The 22,517-nt window shown below is 38.9% G+C and overlaps 1 protein-coding gene across 3 annotated transcripts in view; it reads left to right on the forward strand.

Annotated features, from left to right (window-relative positions):
* The window catches only part of ADK (adenosine kinase), a 293,154-nt gene that overhangs the window by 22,333 nt on the left and 248,304 nt on the right, over positions 1 to 22,517 (forward strand). For all 3 annotated transcript variants that reach the window (XM_080598116.1, XM_080598115.1, XM_080598117.1), the window contains exon 3: positions 9,563 to 9,616. In XM_080598116.1, coding sequence (XP_080454242.1) covers positions 9,563 to 9,616 — 54 coding nt within the window. The remainder of the gene's footprint in view (positions 1 to 9,562; positions 9,617 to 22,517) is intronic.

A 22,517-nucleotide genomic window follows, 5' to 3' on the forward strand; every position in this document is an offset into this window, starting at 1 on the left:
AGAGGCTACTGAACTTCATCTTGATACCTAATGAGAATCGTTTTACAAGTGTGCCTCCTTCTTAGAAAAACAAGGTGAAGGCTTCATTTTCAAGTGTGAAGAGGCTCCCTCGAGCTCAGTGTTATTCATATAGGGCATACAGCAAGTCTTTATTTAGAAAAAATCATTAAAATAATCTATAGATCTCCTCATCAGAATCTCAGGGTCACCTCCATGACCACATGACTGCCTTCCTCAAATGATATTTTGCTATAATCTCCTTGTCAAGAAGAAGAGCTAATGCTAATGCAGCAGCAAGGTATCTGGGGAATTTCAGTACTAGTGCTGGTAAGATCTGTTGTAGAACTAGTACAAACTAATTCAAACAATACATTTTTAAAGTGATAATAAGTAATTGTGGCCATCTAGAAGAGAACTGGAACCCTGCAGATTATTATTGTTTAGATTAGATTGTGTGTGTATTACTTTCGTTAATTTTTTATTAGTTTTTATGTAAATGAAATTTTAATGCAAGATCGTGAAAACTGGTTTGTTGGTGAACTAATTTTAATTATAAACACAAGCCAATGTTTATTTCTGGTTGAAGAAAATCAGTATGAAAAGGCTAGATTATGTCAGAACAAAAATAATGCAAAAAGACTGATGTGACTAAAATATGGTTTAAATACTGAATGCTCAAAGGGATACTATTAAAAGAATACATCGAAGAGTTCAGTCTATAAAAAGAACAGCCTATACTTTTGCACAAATTCAAGTAATATTTTATTTCTTAAATTACTAAAGGTCAACCAAAAATATTTTCTGTCAATGTTATGAGTACTCTGAGCATCCAGAGTAATGTTTTCACAAAAAAAAAAGTGTGAAGTGTGGTGACTGGCTTTGAAAAAGGCACTTGCAGTCAGATATTTCCAAAATGATTACTGCAAAAAACATTTCTCTTTAGATAGATACTCAGTGTCTAGAGACTGTAAATTTTTAGCACACTAATTTGTAGTTAAGAAAACCATTTTGACAAGGTCCCTGCTATATGCTTAAGTCCAAAGTGATAGGGCCTACCCTATTAAATGATCATAGTTTTCTGCATTCTGGTGATTAACAGGCTTTGGACTTTCCTGGCTTTCTTAATCCCTTTTAATCATTTAAACCTATTATTGTTTTGACTTCAATTTCAAAAGCTCTTTAAGTCTGTCTTACAATATTAATAGCTACTTAAAGTCCCGATTTGCAAACACACTATCAGTATGGAGTCTATTTTGCTGCACTGAATAATGTAAAAGCAGCTCTTTATGAAAAAGTTTGATTGGGGGAGAGGGGGAGACGACAACAAAAAAAAAAACACCAGAAAAGCTATACCTAGTAATTTTTATATTTAAAATAGTGATCATATCCATGCAGGAAAATTGTGGGGTAAAAACCACTTGTAATTGTATTACAGTGCAGTGGGTTTTCTTCTTCTAGGGTTTAGGAGTGTAGTTTGAACTTCATTGTGTTTGAAATTTAAATCCATCTTTCATTTTCATAGTGTTTAAAAAAAAAAAAGAGAAAATCTTTCTGCTGGTATTCTTAGGATCTCTTTCACCCGGAAATTCCACAAGTTTTTTTCTGAAAAACAGATGTTTATCTAGGATGTGATGCAGCTGAATATGACTACAGTCGTGTTAGTACACAGGAACTGGGAAAAGCATGGTGATGGAAAAATAAAAACACCAGCAGATCTTCCTTGGGTTTTCAAGGATGTGGCTTCATTTTCTCAGCACTGGTGTGCCCATTCCAGTACCTGTGCTTGAAGTCTGGAACATCTTAGAAATGGGACAGCCAAAATCTGTGGTTTGAGTTGCACTTAAACTCCTCCTGAAGAAGATGTTTTGTTAGTCAGTGTTTTCTGCCAGTAGAGTGCTACATTTTCTTTTCCCCAGCTGGTATTGATTCAGTGTCATTGGTAACAATGAAAAAGGCATTTATTTCCAATGCTCTTAAGACAGAAGTATCTTAACCTTCCTTGATGATATTTTTTGTATGTGTCTTTCCCATTATCACTAGCAGGTGCTTTACTCTGATCTACTTTTCTTCCCAATTTAAATGTTTTAGATAGATCTTCTGTTCAGGAATGTAAGGGGACAGAAGAATTACTGAGGCTGACCACTCACTCTGTTGATCTGCTGTTTTTTATTGTTCTGTTTGCTGTGCCCTTTTTCTATATTAAACCAGGTCATTGGTGTCTTCACCGTTTGACATAAGGTGGAAGCTCATGTTGACTTAATTGCAGATTATGGCATCTGATGTATCCCACCCACCCCCAAACTACTGCTCTGTGGAACATGCTTTATCCCTGCCCATATTCTTATTTACCTGCTTCACTCTGCATTTGTGTTTTAAAGTCATATATGAATGGGCTTGCCTTGCTGTCTGCTAGAATGGTCTGTTGTCACTGCATATCCTTGCCAGTTTGCTGTCATCTGTGGATTTCATCAGCACTTAATGCATTTAACTCCAGGTCACGCCTAGATGTGTGGCATGGTGCTGGGTCGAGTGCTGATCCCTGATGAAGTCAGTTGAGGCGTGCAATCTCTTACATCCCCAGTACTTCACTAAAGGAATGTCTGAAAAGCCTTTTAGGCAGTCTTCTCTTTTGTTAGTGGAAGTGGACTATTGCAGGACTGAGATTTTCCAGAGTCAGGTTTTCATTGGGATTGTGTTGCTATCGTACAAACCCTTTGAATCTTTCAGTTTCTCAAGGAAATGGGTCTGGACTTGTATTTTGTTTGGTGACAAAGCAATATGTATTCAGTAAGGATATCTTCTGAAATTGTATAACCTATGTAAGGTCATCCTAGAGTAACAGCGGTTGGTGATCAGCTGTCATGGAAGACAGAAATCGGTGTTGAAAGGGTGCCTGGTCTGCAGTCAACTTGAGGCCAAGAGAAACATGTGAAAGGGTAGGTGGGAGAAGCTGTGCTGTTACAAGGCAAGAGAGGTCAAATGGGAGAGAAATGCTGAGGGAGTGGGAAGCGTGGTGCATTTCAGGTGGTGAAGCTGGGAGAAGATAGCAAAGCAACAGACAGGGATTTGGGAGAGTGGGGAGGATCAAAAGCAGATGTATCACCCTGTTGCGGAAGAAAAGCAGTGCAAGTCAGGCAAGAGACGGTGACTTTCAGGATATGAATCAAAGCGCTTTGTTGGGGAGCTCTATGGGGAAAGAATGATGTTTTAAAACAAATATTTGGACTAGGTTGTATGTGCCAATGACACACAACTTTAATTTTGGTTTAGCTGTTTGCATCTGGTCCATGATGAATTTGGCTGCTGAATTCGTGCATAAGGTCTGGTCTGGCTTGTGCTTTTTTGTTTTCATCTGGCTTTAGAAAATGCACAGCCCCTGGAATCTGAGTTAGCCAGTTGAATATAATGATCCAAACAAATGCAAGTCATGCTGCTTGTGCTCCTTGTTTTTATATGTGAAAAGGATTTTTAGGCTAATCAGTAGATTGAGGCTACATGAAGCATTATTGAAACTTGTAATCAACGGTAGCATTGTCAGAAATGCAGAAATACTGCCTTGCAGCTACTAGCATTTTACTGCTGTTGGAAAAGCAATTCACTTACTGTCTTCTGATCTCTGTGTAGCAGTTAGGGCATCGTTAGTCATCTTAGCCAATAAATTCCAGAAGGAAATTAATAAAAAGGCTGACATCCTGTACCTGTCTCCCCATACATCTCATCAGCTAAATATTCTGGGAGATTGGGTTTATTTTGTGCACTGGTCTGTAAATGCTTGGTGAGATAGCACTGTGGCAGCAGGTTCACATGTGGCAGTGTTTCTAACCTGGAAGATCTGGTGGGATGTGCTAACGGCCTTTGGTAGAAAGCAAGCAATACAGACTGAAGAAGGACATGTAAGCACTAGTGTCCCACTGGCTGGCTGTCCTCGTTTTAGAGGATGAATTATTAAGAAAAACCACCAGAAGAAGGACAGCATTTCTGTTTTTAGAACAGTGAAAGTAGCTTTAACATCACTTGAAAGCTGAAACAGCATAACTGCTGAATCATTCTTATGGAAATGCGTTCTGACTGATCTGAAGTACAAGAAGGCTGCTCAGGGCCTCAAGGGTTTTTACTGGCTTTGTTGAAAACTTATGAAGAAATGCATCTGCAAAGCTCTGCCTTAAAAAAGGTCTCTTCTTTTATTGATGAAGCATAGCCTGCTGTAGCATGAATTCTTGTCGAGTTCACACAACCAAGAAGCTTTGGGTATCTGACAGAGAAATCACTTCGTTGCTTTTTTTGGTGACCTTTTTTGTGAATTTCATTTCAGAAATGTACCATTTCATGCATTCCAGTGTAATCCATCTGGGAAACAGTTAAAATAACCACAGCAGAGACTGTCAGGTACAGTGAGCTGATGGAACAGCAAAGCTCAAGATCTTTGAAAGGGGAGCCAGGGTAGTCAGAGCAATGGACGGTGGCAAGGTTCATGTTTTTTGTTTGTCGACCAAGGCAGAGGAATGACTGCACAGATATCTATGTTCAGAGCTTCCTAGAATGCCTTACTGTTTTTGTATTACTCAGATAGCTTCCATTTTTTTCATGCTGGCTACTCACATTGACAGCTAATGCAAAAATATCTTTTTATCTCTAGCTTCTTGTTCCTTCACAAGTATTATTGAAAAATTATTGAAAATATTCATGAAATATTACTTGGATATGTGTGTTTATGTATGTATGCAGTTTTGTGTACCTCCATGTTTCTGGGTAGTCTGTACAGTGGAGTTCTTGACTTGACTCTTCTGGCTCAAGCAGCAATGTATATCCATGCTGATTTTTTATTTTGAACCCTGTGCAATTTTCAGCTATTCTTTTTTCTTTATTTTTTCCTGGCTGGTAGATTCAAGTAAGGAGAAATTTCAAAAGGGAAGTGAATTTTAAAGCAAGGATGTTGTATTGTCATTTTTAAAACCTGTTTAATCATCACCAGTCTTAGGTTTTTGCCTTAGGACAGGTTAGTTTTACCAGCTTTTCAGGAAAGTCTGGTACATAGAGCAGATCTGAACTTGATATTCTCTTGAAGTTTTTCACCAGTACGTATTTAGTGTAGGCTGTGTTTTCTTTTTAATTGGGTTAAGGCTTTGTAAAATTGAATGCTGCATGAAGGGGAACATGCCTTACAGCTGTTTGTTAAATTAAGAGCTTTTTTGCAAAAATGTTGACTAAAGTTCAAGGGCATTAGTTTCCATACCTGTCATATTAGGAGAAATATAAAAAAAAAAAGTGAGTCATAGGCTTGCTGTTTCAGAAAGGTCTTTAAATTGCATTGCACAAGTCAGAGCTGAGCTTGCAGGTTCTAGTGTGCTTTTTTAAAAAAAAAAAAAGACATTTCATAAAATTATATTTTTGTAAAAACTGAAGTTGAGATGATAATTTTGTATGTGAGTGCTGGGAAAGTCATATACTTACAAAAGTAAAAATTAGTGAAAAATGTGTATGCTTCATAGTTTTGTTTTTTGTTTTTCCTTTTGGTAGCACCATAACCAACTCTTGGCCAGAGTTGTATATTTGGCTGTTACGTACATAAAACTCTTGCAAGTGGCCTTAGCGTATTTATAGAGTATATATAACTATATGTACCTGCATATTTCCTTAATGTTATTCTGGCTCTATGTAATGTCTGTCCTCAGTGTCTGCAATAATCTTTTAGTCTTTGCCTGTGCTACTTTATTTCTAGGCTTGTTGAAAGAGAAAATATTTAAGATTAACGTAGTATTGTTGGGGGGGACAATTTTGGTTGTGTATATATCAATTGTGTATAAATCGATTTTGATTATGTATATATCTGTGCATGTACTTGGCTCTAGAAATGTGAAATTTAGGAAGGGAGGAAATAACACTAAGTTCCCATCTGAATAACTGAAAACAAATGGGAGAAGAAAGATTGAGAGATTTGGGAAAGCCGATTTGGGAAGGCGAAAACATACATACGGTAATTTTGAGCTTCTTTCATTGAAATGCATCTCTGGTTTATTAATAGCGTGTAGCGAAGGAGTTATGGCCTAATGGGAGGTATTCAGATCACCTTGCTTAGCAAGCTGGTGTGGACGTCCTGTGTCACTACTCCCTGCTGTAGGCTGAAGGTAGAGAGATGCTTTTCCAGAGACTCAATTGGAGTTGGGTCTGGGTTTCTGGACGAAATTTAGGATGTTTAACTTGCACACTTTTCCTGGTAATTTCAGTGCCTGAACATGCCTCTTTGTTAACCAGGTTCGAAAGAATGCCATTTAAAGTAAAGAAAAATAATAGCTCCAAACTGGAAGAAGGTCTTGTAAGGGGTTGTGAAACTCCTTGTTTAAACTGAGGCTAGAGGATGGATGATAAAACAGTGATCTGATAGCCTATATTTGCAGATACGTTGACTGAGCTTTGATCAGAATAGGATGTGCTGAAGGTCTGACTATGGTGGAGCTTAAGAAATTCCATGAGGAACCAAGTAAGGGGACAAAGCTAATGCCTTCCTAAAGTGGAGGCTTCACCCAAGGTAAAACCAGCAGCCTGTCGGACTGCCTGAAATAGTTGCTTGCAGGGTGCACAGGCCGGGCTGTGTGTATCTGGCCAGGCAGCTGAGCTGGCTTGGTGGAAGCTTGCAGCTGTGCGGGGTGATAGCGCTGTGCTGGGGGGCTCTGTCTGCCCCTCAGCGTGCCTGCGTGCAGCTGCCATCTGGGAACGGGTGGCTGGAACGTTGGCTATTCTTTCAGTAGATTAAATGTCCCTGAAGGACATCAGGAAGCACTTAAAAATATCATTTTTGAAATGTACTACAGTTTGTTTTGACATTTACTTGCAATTTTTCTGTAGAACGTTACAGATTCTTATTATTTTGAAATAGTCTTCTGAGCAGTGATGAAGAAACTATTAGCGGTTTGAACTTTATCTTAAATTGGTATTGGATAGTCAAAATTAATAATCAGTATCTGAAGTCCTAGGATGTATTAAACTTGAGTTTCCTCTGTTTTCTGCCCAGTGAAATTTCAAGTTGTGGTCCCTTCAGCTCCTTTGCCCACTTCTGAAGCATATTTGCTTCTCTTTCTAGTTTAATAGTAGAACTGTAAATGTGTAATACATTTGCAATGTGTTGTTTCAGTTGCTTAAATAGTTTAAAATGTTCTAAGTTATTTAAAATGTTCAGATTACATATCTTTAACCTCAATTTTGCATTTTTGGCTTGGCTCTTAAAATTTTTTTTAGAAATCTGGGGGAGAGAAATTCTTCCAAATCTAACCTTTATCAGCTAGGAAAAGCCAACTGGTACTTATCAATCTTGCCTACGAAACACATGTTGGCAAACATTATGTAAGCTGTTCACTGTGCTAGTTGTACACTTACATTTATTAAATACTTCAGCTGTGTCTGAAATATAATATGCATCCTGTCTTAATGCAGAAAGTACTAATGAAAGTGTGGCTTCTACAAGCATGCTCATTTTGTGGGAAACTCCCTGACGTGTTGCTGCCATCAAAGCAGTATCTTCAGGAGGCAAGGAGGAATATTGGAGAAACAAACAAAAAAAGTCCATTTTCATGGTAAAAGAAAGGAGGGGTGGCAAAGAAGGGGTAACGAAAAAGAGCTAAGCTAAGGTTCAGCCAAGGAACTGTTCTGTAAACTTCAGCAGGAGCAACTGGTTCCCTCCCACACTCCTCTCCAGCTCCCCTCTGTGCTGTCAGCAGCGTACCCCAGATAAAGCCCCACGCCTGTTCAGCAGCGTTCCCCTGTGCTGTACAGCTTCTGCTGTAGCTTGCTTAACAAAGTAAGTAAGTAGTCAGTCAGGGGTATGGCTGGCTGTGGCAGGTCGATCCCTTTGCCAAACAACCTGATAGCATTTTAAGACTGTGGGTTGCAGAAGTTAGTCCTTGGACTTCTGACAGATGTTCCTTTGGAATGTCATGGTAGCTGTCGTCTTCTTCTCTGATATAATGCTATTTGCTATCAATAAAATGCTTAAGACATGACAACCAGAGATCTTCAGAAGGGTGCAGCACTGTTAGGAAGCGTTGGGCCAGACCTTCACCATTAAAGAAAAAGGGTCTAATGCTATTCACTAAGGAAAACATTGATCTGGAAGTACATGTAAGGTCACAACAGTTCAAAATTTGTGACTTACAGAGTGAAAGAGTGGTAAACTGTAAAGAAGATGCAGCATTTAAACCAGGTGGCCTACGTCTGTTATTGGACAGTGCATTGTGTAGTCTGCTTTGAGTCAAATGCAAATTCTGCATTTAGAAGGCAAATGTGGATGGGCTCCGCTGTACCCTGGTTAGAAGGGGCTGCATGAAGGATTGAGTAGCAAGGTGGATAAATGGATGCAAGTCAGCAGGATGCTCTGGGAAATAACCAAAGGCAGTGTCTGGGTATGTAAACAGGAAAGAATGGGTCAGGTTGTTGATGTCTTCTATGTTTGAATGCAGCACTGGTGAGCTTGAGAATGTGTCCGGGGTTGATGCTTCCATTTTAAATCAATTCTGGAAAAAAGAAACACACAACAGTTTCGGAGAATATAATCAGAAAATGGTATCAAGAAAATTTTATCTGTTCATCTGAAACAACAATTGATATGCAAGATAGCTTGATTGTAGTTAGTGGCCAGAATCTTTACTCAGAAGGAGTAATGTATGGCTATGCACTTGATGGCAGAATGGAACAAAAGCAGAGGCACAGCGGCAATGGAGAGCTCCTTTATTCTGAAGCATGAGCAGGTACTGTTTGCAGAATTATCAAAAACATTCTTTACTTGTATCTGCTTCCATTATATCCATTACATATGGGGGGACAACCCCACATTGTAGTTAGATCTGTGGAATATTTTGAGAGAGTAAAAGACTTTTTTCAGAGGTGCAGCACAAGCAAGGTCACTTTTTAAAGGTTTTTCAAAGTGACTGACAGTGTAGCCTGCAGCAGGACTAGCAGTGGCCCATGCTGGTTCCCTTCTTTCTCCAATTCACAGTGCAGGCAGCCTGTCCTCTGAAACTGCCTGCTAGCTCAAGCTAGCAAAGGGGGATTCCTTCTCTCCTGCTCTCCTTTTCATCAGAGGTTTCCTAAGTGGACTGCAGAAATTTTCCTCGTAAATAGCCAGTTAAAATATATTTGTGTGTACATACTTCTTTTACCTACAAAATGTTTTAGGTATTGGTATAATACTTAGATTTACTTAAGGGGGAAACATTGCAGCTAGTTTTAATGTTTATGTTGTCTGTAATCCTCAGAAACATGTTCTGCCAGATTGAAATTTTGAGATCAGTGGATAGTTTTGGTATAAAGTGCAATGATTTTTTGATATGTAGGCAGTCCAAGTGTCTAGTCATATTTGAAGCTGTGATAAAAGCAGAACTTTTGAGTGATTGTAAATTTACTTGAAAAAATGTCTAAGATTTTCTTTAGAAAACTTTGTTCTTGCAATATCAGAGGTACCTGAATCAATAGATATCACATAGTATGATAATTTGCTATTTTTAAAGTATAAAGCTGCATTTTATAGCTAAGTTTTCAAGTGAATAATTGTTCTGTGTTTTTTATTTTCAAGGTATGGGCTGAAGCCAAATGACCAAATTCTGGCAGAGGAGAAGCACAAAGAACTGTAAGCCTTTTATGGTGATATACGTGCCTGTTTTATGTATTTACTTTTCTATGTATCTATATACCTTATTATTAAAGACCTGAAGCAGAAATTTTTTTATTTTCAGAAATAGCTTCTGTGCTTCAGTCTACTGCAAATTAAAATATTTGTTTGGACACCCCTTGAGTTTCAAAAAACAACACACAAACAAAAAATGCCACAATCACTTCATTCTTGAATAATTCTGTTCTTAACTGCAGTTCATATACACACAACTTAAATTTCGTACTGTTCATCCTAGTCAATGTCTTTTTTATAGAATTGGTTACACTAACAGTTACTGCCTTCCTGCAGTATATCTGTGTATAAGTGAAATATTTGTTTAACAGAAATTGGATGGAAGACTTTTCTCAGATTTGGTGTTGACTCGCTATTTAAATTTGCCTGGCTATGTGATGTTATGGCCATCCCCACCTTTGCAAATTGTCATCACAGCCTGGCTGTGGTTTGTAACGTAGCGAAGAGTCACCAGAGCCCTGTCAGTTGTATTGAAAACTCACTTTGACTGATTGTACTGATTGCCTGTTTTGGCTAATCTGACTTTTGTAGCCTAAAATTATTGTTCCTTGAGGAAAAAATAGATTTGTTTTTGAATGGATCATTCTTTTGTCTTGTAGGAGAGTGGCCATTGATAACTTAATGAAACATTTTAATAACACTATCTTTAATGATTTTTTATCCCTCATTAAAGAGGTGCCCAAACCAAAGAAGCTAGAAGTTCAAATTTATTCCAATTTTAGGTAATCTCCCATGTTCCAGCATAATAACCCTTACTTTTTATTTTGACACAATAGGTATTAAAATATAGAAGCTCTACATTTGAGTTGGAAGCAGATACTGCATGCTATGTCTTAAGTATATGGATGTTTATTTGGAAAAATATTTTGTACCAGTACATATTGTATCTAGTTATAGTCCAGGTAATATATAGACAGGGGAAGGTGGATTCTGAGCCTGCATGTTGTCAACTCTTGTTTCTTTTTCCCAGTTATGGTAAGTTTTAAAACAGATACTGAAGTTCTTGAAGTTACTGACTTGTGAACTATATACATGTTTTGAAAGCAGAGGGGGACTTGTTAGAGCTTGATATGCTTTCTTTAGTAACTGATTCGTTTAATCACAGTCACTATATTAAAAGTAATCACTAAATGAAAGATGGCCCAGTTGAAACATTCCTGCTCATTTGTACGTTTAAGCATACAGGTTATGTAAGGTCAATATTGTAATATTTGCATTTCAGACTTTAGTTAAATTATGAAGAACTTAAAGAAAAAATAATGTGTAGTAGTTGTCATTCCTATTACTGATGTTTTTAATATCTGCATGTTATTACCACTGGCTGAAGAGCTATGCTCAGTGCACGTAGTCCAGTTTTCTTGCCTCATTCACTCAGTTTCCAAATGCTGCCCGAAGAACTTTCTATTTCAATGCCCTCTCTGCCATCCCTCAAACCTGTATTATGTAACTGCTTTTTTGAAGATAGTTTGTATGAAAGACTGTAGAAAATGCTTTACTTATCAACCCTTACATTATTTTATTTATTCAGGGCCTCTTAAAAATATTCTTCTAGTCATTACAGAGAAGTCATATGTCCAAATAAAATACAGCTATTCAGGATTTGCTTACATGTTTCTGCCCTTAGCATCAAGATAGTAGGGGATTTGTTCCCTTTTGCGTACATCTTTATGTTTAGATAAAAGAAACAATTTTTTTAAACTTCCAGCCCTTGCACCTAATTGTCTTTTTCTGTTATTACATTACCAGTATTTTATATTATTTCATAATACTCCCAAAAAACTGTTAAGTAGTTTATCCATATGTAAGATGAAGCAGCTGTTTGAGAGGAATTAGTATCTATAGCTGTCAGATTTTTCCATGTTAAAAGTTTGAATATTTCGTAGTAAGGTCATAGTTATCAAACAGTAAAAATGTCTTCTGGTAATTAAGATTTAATTTCTTTGGGAAAAAATAAGTGTGCGCTAAAAGCATTAGTGATTGAATTACTAGCCAAATAAAATTTCCATGTTCTTTCTGCAGATGGAACAAGACATTTAACTTATATTTATACATCATGGTAATGTACCTGTGACATTAAAATGGCCAGAGCTCCAGGCAAAAGACAAGCAACAGCAGTTGCCTTTGATCAGTAGATAAGATTAGTTTTATGTAGAACACTAATAATAGAGCATTGATAATAGAGCATAATTATGATTAAATATGCTAGGCCATTTAAAAAAGATACCAACTGGAAGTACCGAAAGTACTAGCAAGTTCGGGGGCTGGGCAGAAGTTAAATGACATGCAGGTCTGTGTTTTGGACAGTACAAGTTGTACTGTGTACACAAGTTTTATTTGTGCAATAGTGATTAAACAATGTTTTGATGTGCGGTATTTCATTTGAAGTAGTTCAAACATACTGAAATCCTGTCTGATCTCTCTAAGTATGTTGCATGTTACTTAATTTCATATTACCTAGTGATATAGGATCATAGAATCATAGAATATCCCGAGTTGGAAGGGACCCATAAGGATCATCAAGTCCAACTCCTGGCACCACACAGGTCTGCCCAAAAGTTTAGACCATGTGACTAAGTACACAGTCCAATCTCTTCTTAAATTCAGACAGGCTTGGTGCAGTGACTACTTCACTGGGGAGCCTGAACTATCTTTAAAGCATATTCACTTCTTAAATGGAGTTAATTAAAAAAGAAAACTCAATAAAATTACAGTTTTGTGTGAATCTGCTGCAACAGATCCTTTCTTGAGCTTTTCATTGTTATCACTACAGTAGCTCCTGAGAGGATCTATGTCCTGTTGGTTATAATGAAGGAGTTGGAACAGGCTTTTGCCATTGACCTTGGCATCCTCTATGTGGTTGGATACTTGACTGGGGAAAAACTCTGGTAGGTCAGTGTCACATTGTGTCAGGACAGACCTTTAGGACTTCTCCAAATTGCTGTGTGCTGTTCTGCCCAGCCTGTGTTAACCGTATGGTATGGAACAGGTTAAAGAAGGTTGGACCTCAAAGCACTTGCAGTCCTTCAGTTGTCTGATTTGACTTACAGATGAGCCATTAGCTACTTAATTACCCTTTCCTGATATTTAGATAGATTTTTTTTATTTAAAAGAAATCCCAGTTGTAGGGAGTGGTGCAAGATAAAGTACCATCAGGGTAATTGTTGCTGATTTATTTACAGACTTACTCTTCAGTTCAGTGTCCTTTTAAAAATTAAGATGTTCTGAATATGTCCTAATATTTTAAAAGTCAGTGTAAAGAGGAGTTGCTTAGACTCTCTGTATTTTTTTTCAGTGCCCAAATCTCTCTGCTTGAAATATTTTAACTTCAAGTCTTTGAAATATTGGCAGCTTTTATATTGACTTACCTAGTAAAGAAGACTTCTTTGGCATTCACGTAATAGAACCGTGATTTTCTGACCGTCAGATGTCCTTCAGTTTCTTAGCGGTCACTTCTGTGAAGCTGTTCCTAATGAAAAAGTAAATTTTTTCCAAAAATGAGTGTCGTACCTCCAGAGATAATTGGGCCAGTTACAGCTTGACTTGGCTTGATCCTGTTGTCCTTGAATCTTAGCTGTCTAGAGAGGTAAGTACAGCCACTAAGACAGAGTGGAGTTGGTTTACAGGCATGGCATCATACTAAACTTCTATTTTAAGAGCTAAGGTATGAAAGACCACCTTTTTTTTTTTTTTTCTGCCTCTAATTCACTTGTACTGCAACAACCATGTAAAATTACCGTTTGTTTTCATTAGTGTATGATTTTTTTGTATCTGAAAGGAATTTGGTAGCACTGAAGTTACGAATAGATGCATATATGTTATTTTTGGAGTCCATCTGGAAATGTCTAAACTGTTCTGTTGCCCCTTGTCAGCTCTGAATGCACACGACGTGGAGGTCACTGTCCTGTGGCTCAGCCAGGGAATGGAATGTGTGGAGGCTCTTCAGCCAGTTTTGTTATAAAATTAGAAGATTAGTTCAAAACATCTTAACTGATGAGCAAGCCAAGCATGTTGACTTTTGTATTAAATCAAGTGAGCCATCATCTTTGTTTTCACTGGCTCATCTGTGATGTTGGTCATCTGCAGTGAGAATAGCAGACAGGGGAAATAGTAATATCTTCAGTTTGCATGGATGAAGAGATGTCCATGTGATGTTTACCACATCCCCCAAAATAACTAAATCCACTTAACTCTGAGGGGAAAAAAATAATTCCATCTTGTAAGAGTGCTGAGGAAACTTGGACTTAATATGGTTGGTGGGGCCTTAATGTTGCATACTTTTCTCCCTTTGAGAACAATTAATAAATACAAACTCTGAGAGAAATGGAAATGCTTTTCTTAACCCTTTGTATAGTCCTTACAAGAGTTGCTCCAATTTTTAATTCTCAGAGTTGGACTCAATGACTTCAACTGAAGGTCATGTTGACTTGTGTGCGTTTGTTGTTTCAGCTGTTGTTTTTTTTTTTAATTTCTTTTGACTGTGGTTCCACATCAAAAGTTTTCAAAGAGAATAAATTGAAGCTAGCTGCAGCAAGTGATGGGATGTAGCTTGTTATCTTGTCTTGATGTTAAAATAGATTTTTTTCTATTTGTTTACCGAATCCCCAGTCTGACTAGAAACACACAGTCCATTTTCATTGGCATGTGTTGGCAAGGGTGGTCTTTATTTTTTTTTTTGACTTGGTTATGTGAATAGGCAACTAAAGTATACTTATTATGAGATGTCAATGTCTCTTATAAGTGCTGTGTGGAGTTTAGTGATATCACTGAGTCTGTAAGCAGTGCTTCATGATGCTTAGTTTAATACTGCTTTGGCTGCTGGTTATATGGTTTTATAGGCTGTTTTGTTTAAATGATTTTAGTCATGGCTGAACACTACTTTTTTTTTCTTTTTTTTTTTGAAGTTAGTTTAAGGGGAAAAAGGGGAAAGAAGGAAACGTGGGACTTCTTTTGCACTCCACAGTTACCTTTGCTTTCATAACTTATCTTTTCATAGAGATAAAGATCACCAAATGAGAAAGGGGAATAAAATAAAACGTAAGCTTTCTTTCTCTTCTGTCAGCTGATTGATGTGTTGCAGTCAGAAGGGAGGACAGAGATGTTGCTCTGATGCAAGTTGGCCAAGAAGAATTTATTTATGTACTTGGTCCTTGGTGGCACACTTGCTATACGAATACTTTTTCATAGCAAAACTGAACAAGGGAGAAGGGGACTCTTTAGCCTGAACAGCTTGATGGTTAACAGAGTTTTGAATGATCCATATCATCTTTTTTTTGTTTGTTGTTAGTGAGTTCTGATTTTACTTAGCCAAGGTATAATTGAGGGAAGTGGGTATTGGAAGGGTAAATCTTGGACATGCAGGAGGTTTGTTTGGGAATTTCAGAGGGCCTTGGGAAAGAGGAGAGAAATTGACAGAAGAGGTTTAGAAGGAGCCTGGGTAAATTAGACAGAGGATGTGGAAAGGATTGGTTTGTTGGTATGTTGTAGTGGAGTTTGTTTATATTTAGTAATTACCATGTGTAAGTATCTATCATAACAAGTGCAAAAGCTAATGGACTCAATATCAAACCCATTTACTATGCAGCCGTGCCTCACTGATGTTCGACATGCAGTGACAGAGACGTGGATGCTGGGGACACAAAGGGGTGCAACTGTCTGTCTCATGCTGATGGAGCCATCCAAAAGCTACAGTATTTTGTGCCACTAGAGGGTGTAGCTTATCTTCAGTAACATTCTCAAGATCTTTCCTTATATGTTGCTTTTAGGATTTGCTGTCCTGTTGGTATGTAGTCTCCCTAAATTACTTTGTTTTTTTATCCAGCCCATTTCCCCTTGAAAAACTAAAAGAGGGTAAAAATGCTGGGGTGAAGAGATGGAGAAGAACTAAAATATCAAAAATACTGAGCTTTAAATCTTTTGTTAACCTCCTCAACATATGTTGACAGCATAGATGATTTGTGTGGTTGGGGTAATGTGTGAACCTGTCACAGGCACCTGTCAAAGCTGTTGAGTTACTCTATGTAATATATGTCATTTATAGTTACTTTTCAGTAGATTAGTATGTATATTAAAAAAAAAAAAGATTTGGGAATGAAATAATGCGCCCCCCAATTCCCATCTTTACCAAACTTTATTTTAGATTTTGACCTTTTTTGTTTAGATCAAGCTATCATACCAGCCTGTTTCTTGCTGTTGTGGTTTGAACACAAATTTCAATAAAAATGTCTACTGTGGAATCGATATTCTTTATTTTTTAAAAAAAAAAAATATCTTTAGAACTGTTAAAAATGGAAACTTCAATGCTATCCTTTTAATAGATAAATGACTCATCAGTCTCTTTAATTGCCATCTTTTTCCCATAGTAAATAGAAATACTGTTGTACATTGATGCTGGTTATTCTATGTCAGCAGGCACAAAGACAAAGGTTTCATTAAATGCTTGGGACTTATTTGGGCTTACATATTTGAAATATTTGTTATTTGTTCTGTGGATATTCAAAAAACATGCAAGTGTAATGAAAGACTGATTGGAGAATTTTGTGCTAATCTGGACTGCATTTTGTTAAACCTATTCTTTGGGTTGTTGGCTCCCTCTGTAGCAATTGCTTTAAATTGCAGTTTGATTTCTCAGAATTGTTTTATTATTTCTGTGGTGTATTTTAAGACATGACTAACATGTACAGAAAGAATGATTTGTGGCTAGCCACAAAACTTCTGTTACAGGTTGTTCCATCTTCTTTTCCATTCCCTTTTCTGCATGTCCAATTTTGCTGAATGTAGCACCAATGCAAATTTGTGCTATAAAAATCACCTTATGAAATAATTGGTAACAGCCAATCCTGCATGAAATTTACACAAACCAAATTTAAATTAGAGCATAAATGCTTTTTCCTTTTGTTGGAGACACACTTTACATTTGCTTCCATTTAAGATGCAAAATTTGCAAATGGTGATTATACTGTATAATTTCGTTTTACACCCTGCTGTTGATCATAACTAATCTGTGGGTTACTTATACAGGGTGCTACATAGATCAGTATTTTAGATTGTACTCATGTATCAATATAATATTGTAATAAAACCTTTTACCTCTGTTTACATTATTTTTGTATATATAGTATAATAGAGCAAAACTTGGCTGAGTAGCTTGATAAGTTCTGCTGGAACATTCTTAAATGCATCAGGTGTTAACCAGCTCTTGAAAATTAGTGTTGATTTATTTTTTTATTACACAATGGTGATTTTATATCAAAATAGAAGAAAACTTCTGATAATAGCTAACTCTGGCAGGGAAGAACAAGGCTTATTGCCTCTGGGGAGCTTGGTTATGTATTGGTTATATATTGCCTCTGGGGAGCTGCTTATCTGGCAATGTTGTGTGACACAACACTTTGATGGTAGTGGGATGGAAGTTGGAGGGGAAATAGAAGGATGGATGTGAAAGCCAGTGGAGAACCCAAAATGGTGTGTGTGTGTGTGTGAGACATATGGGAACCAAAAGCAACAAGTCAAAAAATTTCTGCTTTTTAGGAGGAAGGAAAGAGGAGAGAAAATCACTGGCTTAAATCAAGTTATGCAAGTTCCTAGTGTTAGATTTATTGTTCTTCTGTAGTCTTGCTATGTCATGACTTAATCTTGTATTAATTTTTCCTCTCTTACCTTCAAGAGACATTCTTCAAGTACCTGTGTCATCTACTTTCAGTATCAGTACTGTATTAAAAGTGTTGCAGCAGAGATATCAAAAGATTCCCCAAGAGATGGGTATTTTTGAAATATTACAAAATATAATTCCAGGTCAAATTTGAGAGCTTTGAGAAGCTCTGATGGCATTGGTTCTTGAGTGAAATTGATCTTGAGTAACCCTTTCTTATGCTCTGAGGACATATCCAAGAGTAGATGGATTGGCATTGATCTGGCTTGCTCTTCTATGTATTGTACCGTAACTTAGTATATATACTCCATGTACTGTGCTTAAACCAAGGGAGTACTTTCTTTTGCTGCATATTCCTGAAATCACTGTCGAGCACAGACTAGCAGATAACCCACACCATTAAACTGAATGCCCAGATATGTAAGGTTCGAGTATTCTCAACTCCTGTAAAGGATTTCAACTTGCCACTCATGGAGTGTTCATAGCAAAGGCTTCAAAAACAGCAAGAAATAGTTGTCCCCTGTTGTCCCCTTGGGGTTCATATTTCCGTAACTGTAGTTTGGGCAGCCAGTGAGGGATGACATTCAGAAAAATGAGGAGTTTTCCGTAACTGCTTCTCTTGACATCTCTCTTACTCTACAGTAAACTCAAGAACAGTGTGAGAAAAACAAACAAACAACAAAAGGTGTCAACTTTATTTTACACTAAGTCCAGGTATGCACAAACAGCAATGCTGATATGTTAGCAATGACATATTAGAAGACCAAGTTTGGTATGTGCAGACTAGTTCTTCATTTTGTGCTGTATATTTTTTTATTTGTATATTGGCCTTTATGAGAAGGAGCAATCAGAATGCACCCAGCTCCACCTGGGGGAGGGTGAAAGACAAGTGGAGAGCTTGTGGGTGAGAATTAAGGGGTGGGCTGGTATGGGGGACCCTGTTGTGGGGGTATACTGCAGGTCACCAGATCCGGAGGAGGAGGTTGATGAGGCCTTCTACAAGCAGCTGGTGGTAGCCTCACAATCACGGATGCTGGTTCTCATGGGGGACTTCAATTATCCAGACATCTGTTGGGTAAGCAACTCGGCCAGGCATGCGCAGTCCAAATGGTTCCTACAGTGCGTTGAAGACAATTTTCTGACGCAGGTGGTGGAGGAGCCGATGAGGCGGGGGGCGCTTCTGGACCTTGTCTTTACCAACAGGGATAGGCTTGTTAGGGATGTGAAGGTTGGGAGCAGCTTTGGATGCAGCAACCATGAGATGGTGGAGTTCAAGATGGAACTTGGTGGAAGAAGTAAGGTTAGTAGCAGGATTGCTACCCTGGACTTTCGAAGAGCCAGCTTCGACCTCTTCTGGGACCTGCTTGGGAGTATCTCATGAGCTAGGTTGCTAGAAGGCAAGAGTGCTTGTGAGAGCTGGGCTACATTTAAACAGCACTTCTTCCAAGCTCAGGATCGGTGCATCCCTAAGAGTAGGAAATCGGGGAAGGGGGGCAGGAAACCTGCATGGATGAGCAAGGAGCTCATCGATAAGATCAAAAGGAAGAGGAAGGTCTATGAAATGTGGAAAAAAGGCCTGTCCTCTTGGGAGGAGTATAGAAGTGTTGTCAGGGCCTGCAGGGACGTGACGAGGAAGGCTAAAGCCCACCTAGAGATGAGGCTTGCAAAAGAGACAAAGGTTAATAAGAAGGTTTTTTTAAGTATGTAAACTGTAAAAGGAAGGCTAGGGATAGTGTGGGTCCCTTACTGAACGAGGGGGGTGTCCTGGTAACGGGAGACGCCAAGAAGGCGGAGATACTGAATGCTTTCTTTGCTTCAGTCTTTGCTTCAAGGACTCCCCCCCGGGACTCCTTGACCCTGGCAGGAGGAGAAAGGGGCTAGGAAATGGAGGGCTCCCACCTGGTTGACAAGAGAGTGGTTCAGGAGCGTCTGAGTGGGCTCAGTGCACACAAATCCATGGGTCCCGATGGGATGCATCCACGTGTGCTAAGGGAGTTGGCAGAGGTGATTGCCGAACTGCTCTCTATTATCTTTGAAAGGTCCTGGAGAACAGGAGAGGTGCCTGAAGACTGGAGGATAGCCAATGTCACTCCAGTCTTCAGGAAGGGCAAGAAAGAAGATCCGGGAAACTACAGGTCAGTCAGTCTCACCTCTGTCCCTGGAAAGGTGTTGGAACAGCTTGTTACGGATGCCATCTCCAAGCAATTGGAAAAGAAGAATGTTATGAGGAGTAGTCAGCATGGATTCACCAAGGGGAAGTTGTGCTTGACCAACCTCGTTGCCTTCTATGATGGCATCACCAGCTTGGGTAGATGTGGGGAGAGCAGTGGATGTCATCTACCTTGACTTTAGCAAGGCTTTCGATACTGTCTCCCATGACATCCTGATAGCAAAGCTGAGAAAGTGTGGGATAGGGGAGTGGACAGTAAGGTGGGTTGAGAACTGGCTGACTGGCTGAGCTCAGAGGGTGGTGATCGGTGGTGCAAAGTCCGGCTGGAGAACTGTGACTAGCGGCGTTCCCCAGGGGTCGGTGCTGGGTCCGTTCCTGTTCAACATCTTCATTGACAACCTTGATAAGGGAATAGCATCTGCCCTCAGCAAGTACACCGATGACACAAAGCTGGGAGGAGTGGCCGGCACGCCAGAAGGCTGTGCTGCCATTCAGCGAAACCTGGACTGGCTGGAGAGATGGGCAGGAAGAAACCAAATGAGGTTTAATAAGAGCAAGTGTAGAGTCCTGCACCTGGGAAGGAACAACCGGACATATCAGTACAGGCTGGGGGACGACCTGCTGGAGAGGAGCTCTGAGGAGAAGGACCTGGGGGTCCTGGTGGACAACAGGTTGACCATGAGCCAGCAGCGTGCCCTCGTGGCCAAGAGGGCCAATGGGATCCTGGTGTGCATTAAAAGGAGTTTGGCCAGCAGGTCAAGGGAGGTGATCCTCCCCCTCTACTCTGCCCTGGTCAGGCCTCACCTGGAGTACTGTGCCCAGTTCTGGGCTCCCCGGTACAAAAAAGACAGGGATCTCCTGGAAGGAGTCCAGCGGAGGGCTACAAAAATGATATGGGGCCTGGAGCATCTTCCCTGTGAGGAAAGGCTGAGAGACCTGGGTCTGTTCAGCCTGGAGAAAAGAAGACTGAGAGGATCTCATCAATGTGTATAAATACCTGAGGTGTGGGAGACAGAGGGATTTGGCCAACCTCTTTTCAGTGGTTTGTGGGGATAGGACAAGGGGTAATGGCCACAAGATAGAGCACAGGAAGTTCTGCACCAACATGTGAAAGAACTTCTTCACAGTGAGGGTGATGGAGCACTGGAACAGGCTGCCCAGGGAGGTTGTGGAGTCTCCTTCTCTGGAGATATTCAAGGCCCATCTGGACGCCTACCTGGGCAGCCTGCTCTAAGGAACCTGACCTGCTTTGGCAGGGGGGTTGGACCTGATGATCTTTCAAGGTCCCTTCCAACCACTTCAATTCTGTGATTCTGTGTTATTTCTTTCACTTTGCTTTCTATTGGATAGAGATTGGGGTTCATTACAATAAGATGCTATCTTATGCTGCAGAGCATGCAAAATATTTTGGGATGGCTATTTCTTAGTTAAGATAGCAGGAACGGATTCTGCTTCTTTGATTGTATGCTACAAGTACAGAATTTTTGAACTGGACACAAACCTGTCTGGAGAGGATTATGTTGTATTATGCAGTGTAGTACTAAGCTTGAGATGTTTTTTAAATTTAGAAATGTCCAATTGGTCATTTTACTAGCTTGGAAAAATACCATGTGTTTTTGTGTCTCTTACAAAGACAATGTAAATAAAGATTTTCTGTGGGATGGTTTTGTGCCATCAATGTAATTCATCTATGCAGCTCTTGCAGCTTATCATGCAGCTGCATGATAAGTATCTGGAGAGAGAGAATGAGATTTTAATTAAACGTGTTTTTTTTTTTCCTCCTGTTCTTTTTACCATAGCACTTACATGTTGCATTTGTTGCATTACCTACTTGAGCATTTTATGAAATTATATCGGTTTCATAAATGCACGGTGTGTGGAGGAGAATCTTCAGAAAAACTACTGACATCTTCAAATTCTGTTTTTGCACAGATTTAAATGGAACAAAAAAAGCAAAGCTGTTGAAATGGCTGTATTAGTACTGGTTTTGCCACAAGGTGGTGCTTTACATAATAGCTAGCTTTATGGTGATTAATTGAAAGCCACAATAAAAGACGCAAAATGTCTAATTCTTTTAACCATTTTTAAGTACTTGGCAGTGCACCATTGTCTTCATTACTAAGTCTTTCTTAGAAAGACTTAAGTTTGAGATGGGGAGGCTTACTACTTTTGTAGAGACTACTGAAAACAGCGAAAATAGGAAATTTACGTTGTGTTGCATGTCATATGCAACAGAAATATGCACTTTGAGCCTGAGATAACAGATGCACCAGGCAGATTGTCTTGTTTTTATAACACAGATCACAAACATATTTAGTGTTGAGAGTCTCCATTATAATACAATAACATACTAAGGTTACAAAACCCAGAATGATAGTTCAATTTAACACAAGTTCACAAAACTTGTGTTGTTTTGTCTTTCTGGCATGATGTGCTTTCAGATCACTTACATAGGTTGTTAGTGTGATTGTCAAAAAGCCAGATAACAAGATTATCGAAAAGCTGACCAATGCAAAAGGGTCACAACATTTGTAGTTTGATTAGTCCTCAGAGTAAGTGGATAATTTAAGCTTGAGTATTTTTGCACTGTAATTTTTGAAGGAGGGGGAGAACACCCTACTGTAACAGAATGCTACGCTATATATGCTACAACTAAAGTTTAAAGTGCAAACATCTTTCATATAGTAGCTGATTTTTGAATAGCTTCAAGCTTTTTTGAGCTCCTCCGAATTTTAAAAATATAATGTACTGCTTGATGGTACCTGTGTGCACTAGTGAGTGTATGTGTGTGTTCTGTTTAAATGCACAAACTATGAAATTTATTGTTTCTTCATAAGAGACGTAGTTATGCTTTTTCCTAAGTAGTCAGATAATGAGACCTATCGTGGCGTAGTCCCATTGTTCTCAGAACTTTATGTGCTTTTCAGTGGTATCTGTTTCTCCAGTGCTGGGACTTCAGTTTTCGCATTAAATTATTTTTTTCCACTGAGACTATTTTGGAATGAATTGTCACAAGTGAAATTCAG

Source organism: Anser brachyrhynchus (assembly GCF_964034855.1).
Source record: "Anser brachyrhynchus genome assembly, chromosome: 6".
In the NCBI taxonomy this organism is placed as follows: Eukaryota; Metazoa; Chordata; class Aves; order Anseriformes; family Anatidae; genus Anser; species Anser brachyrhynchus.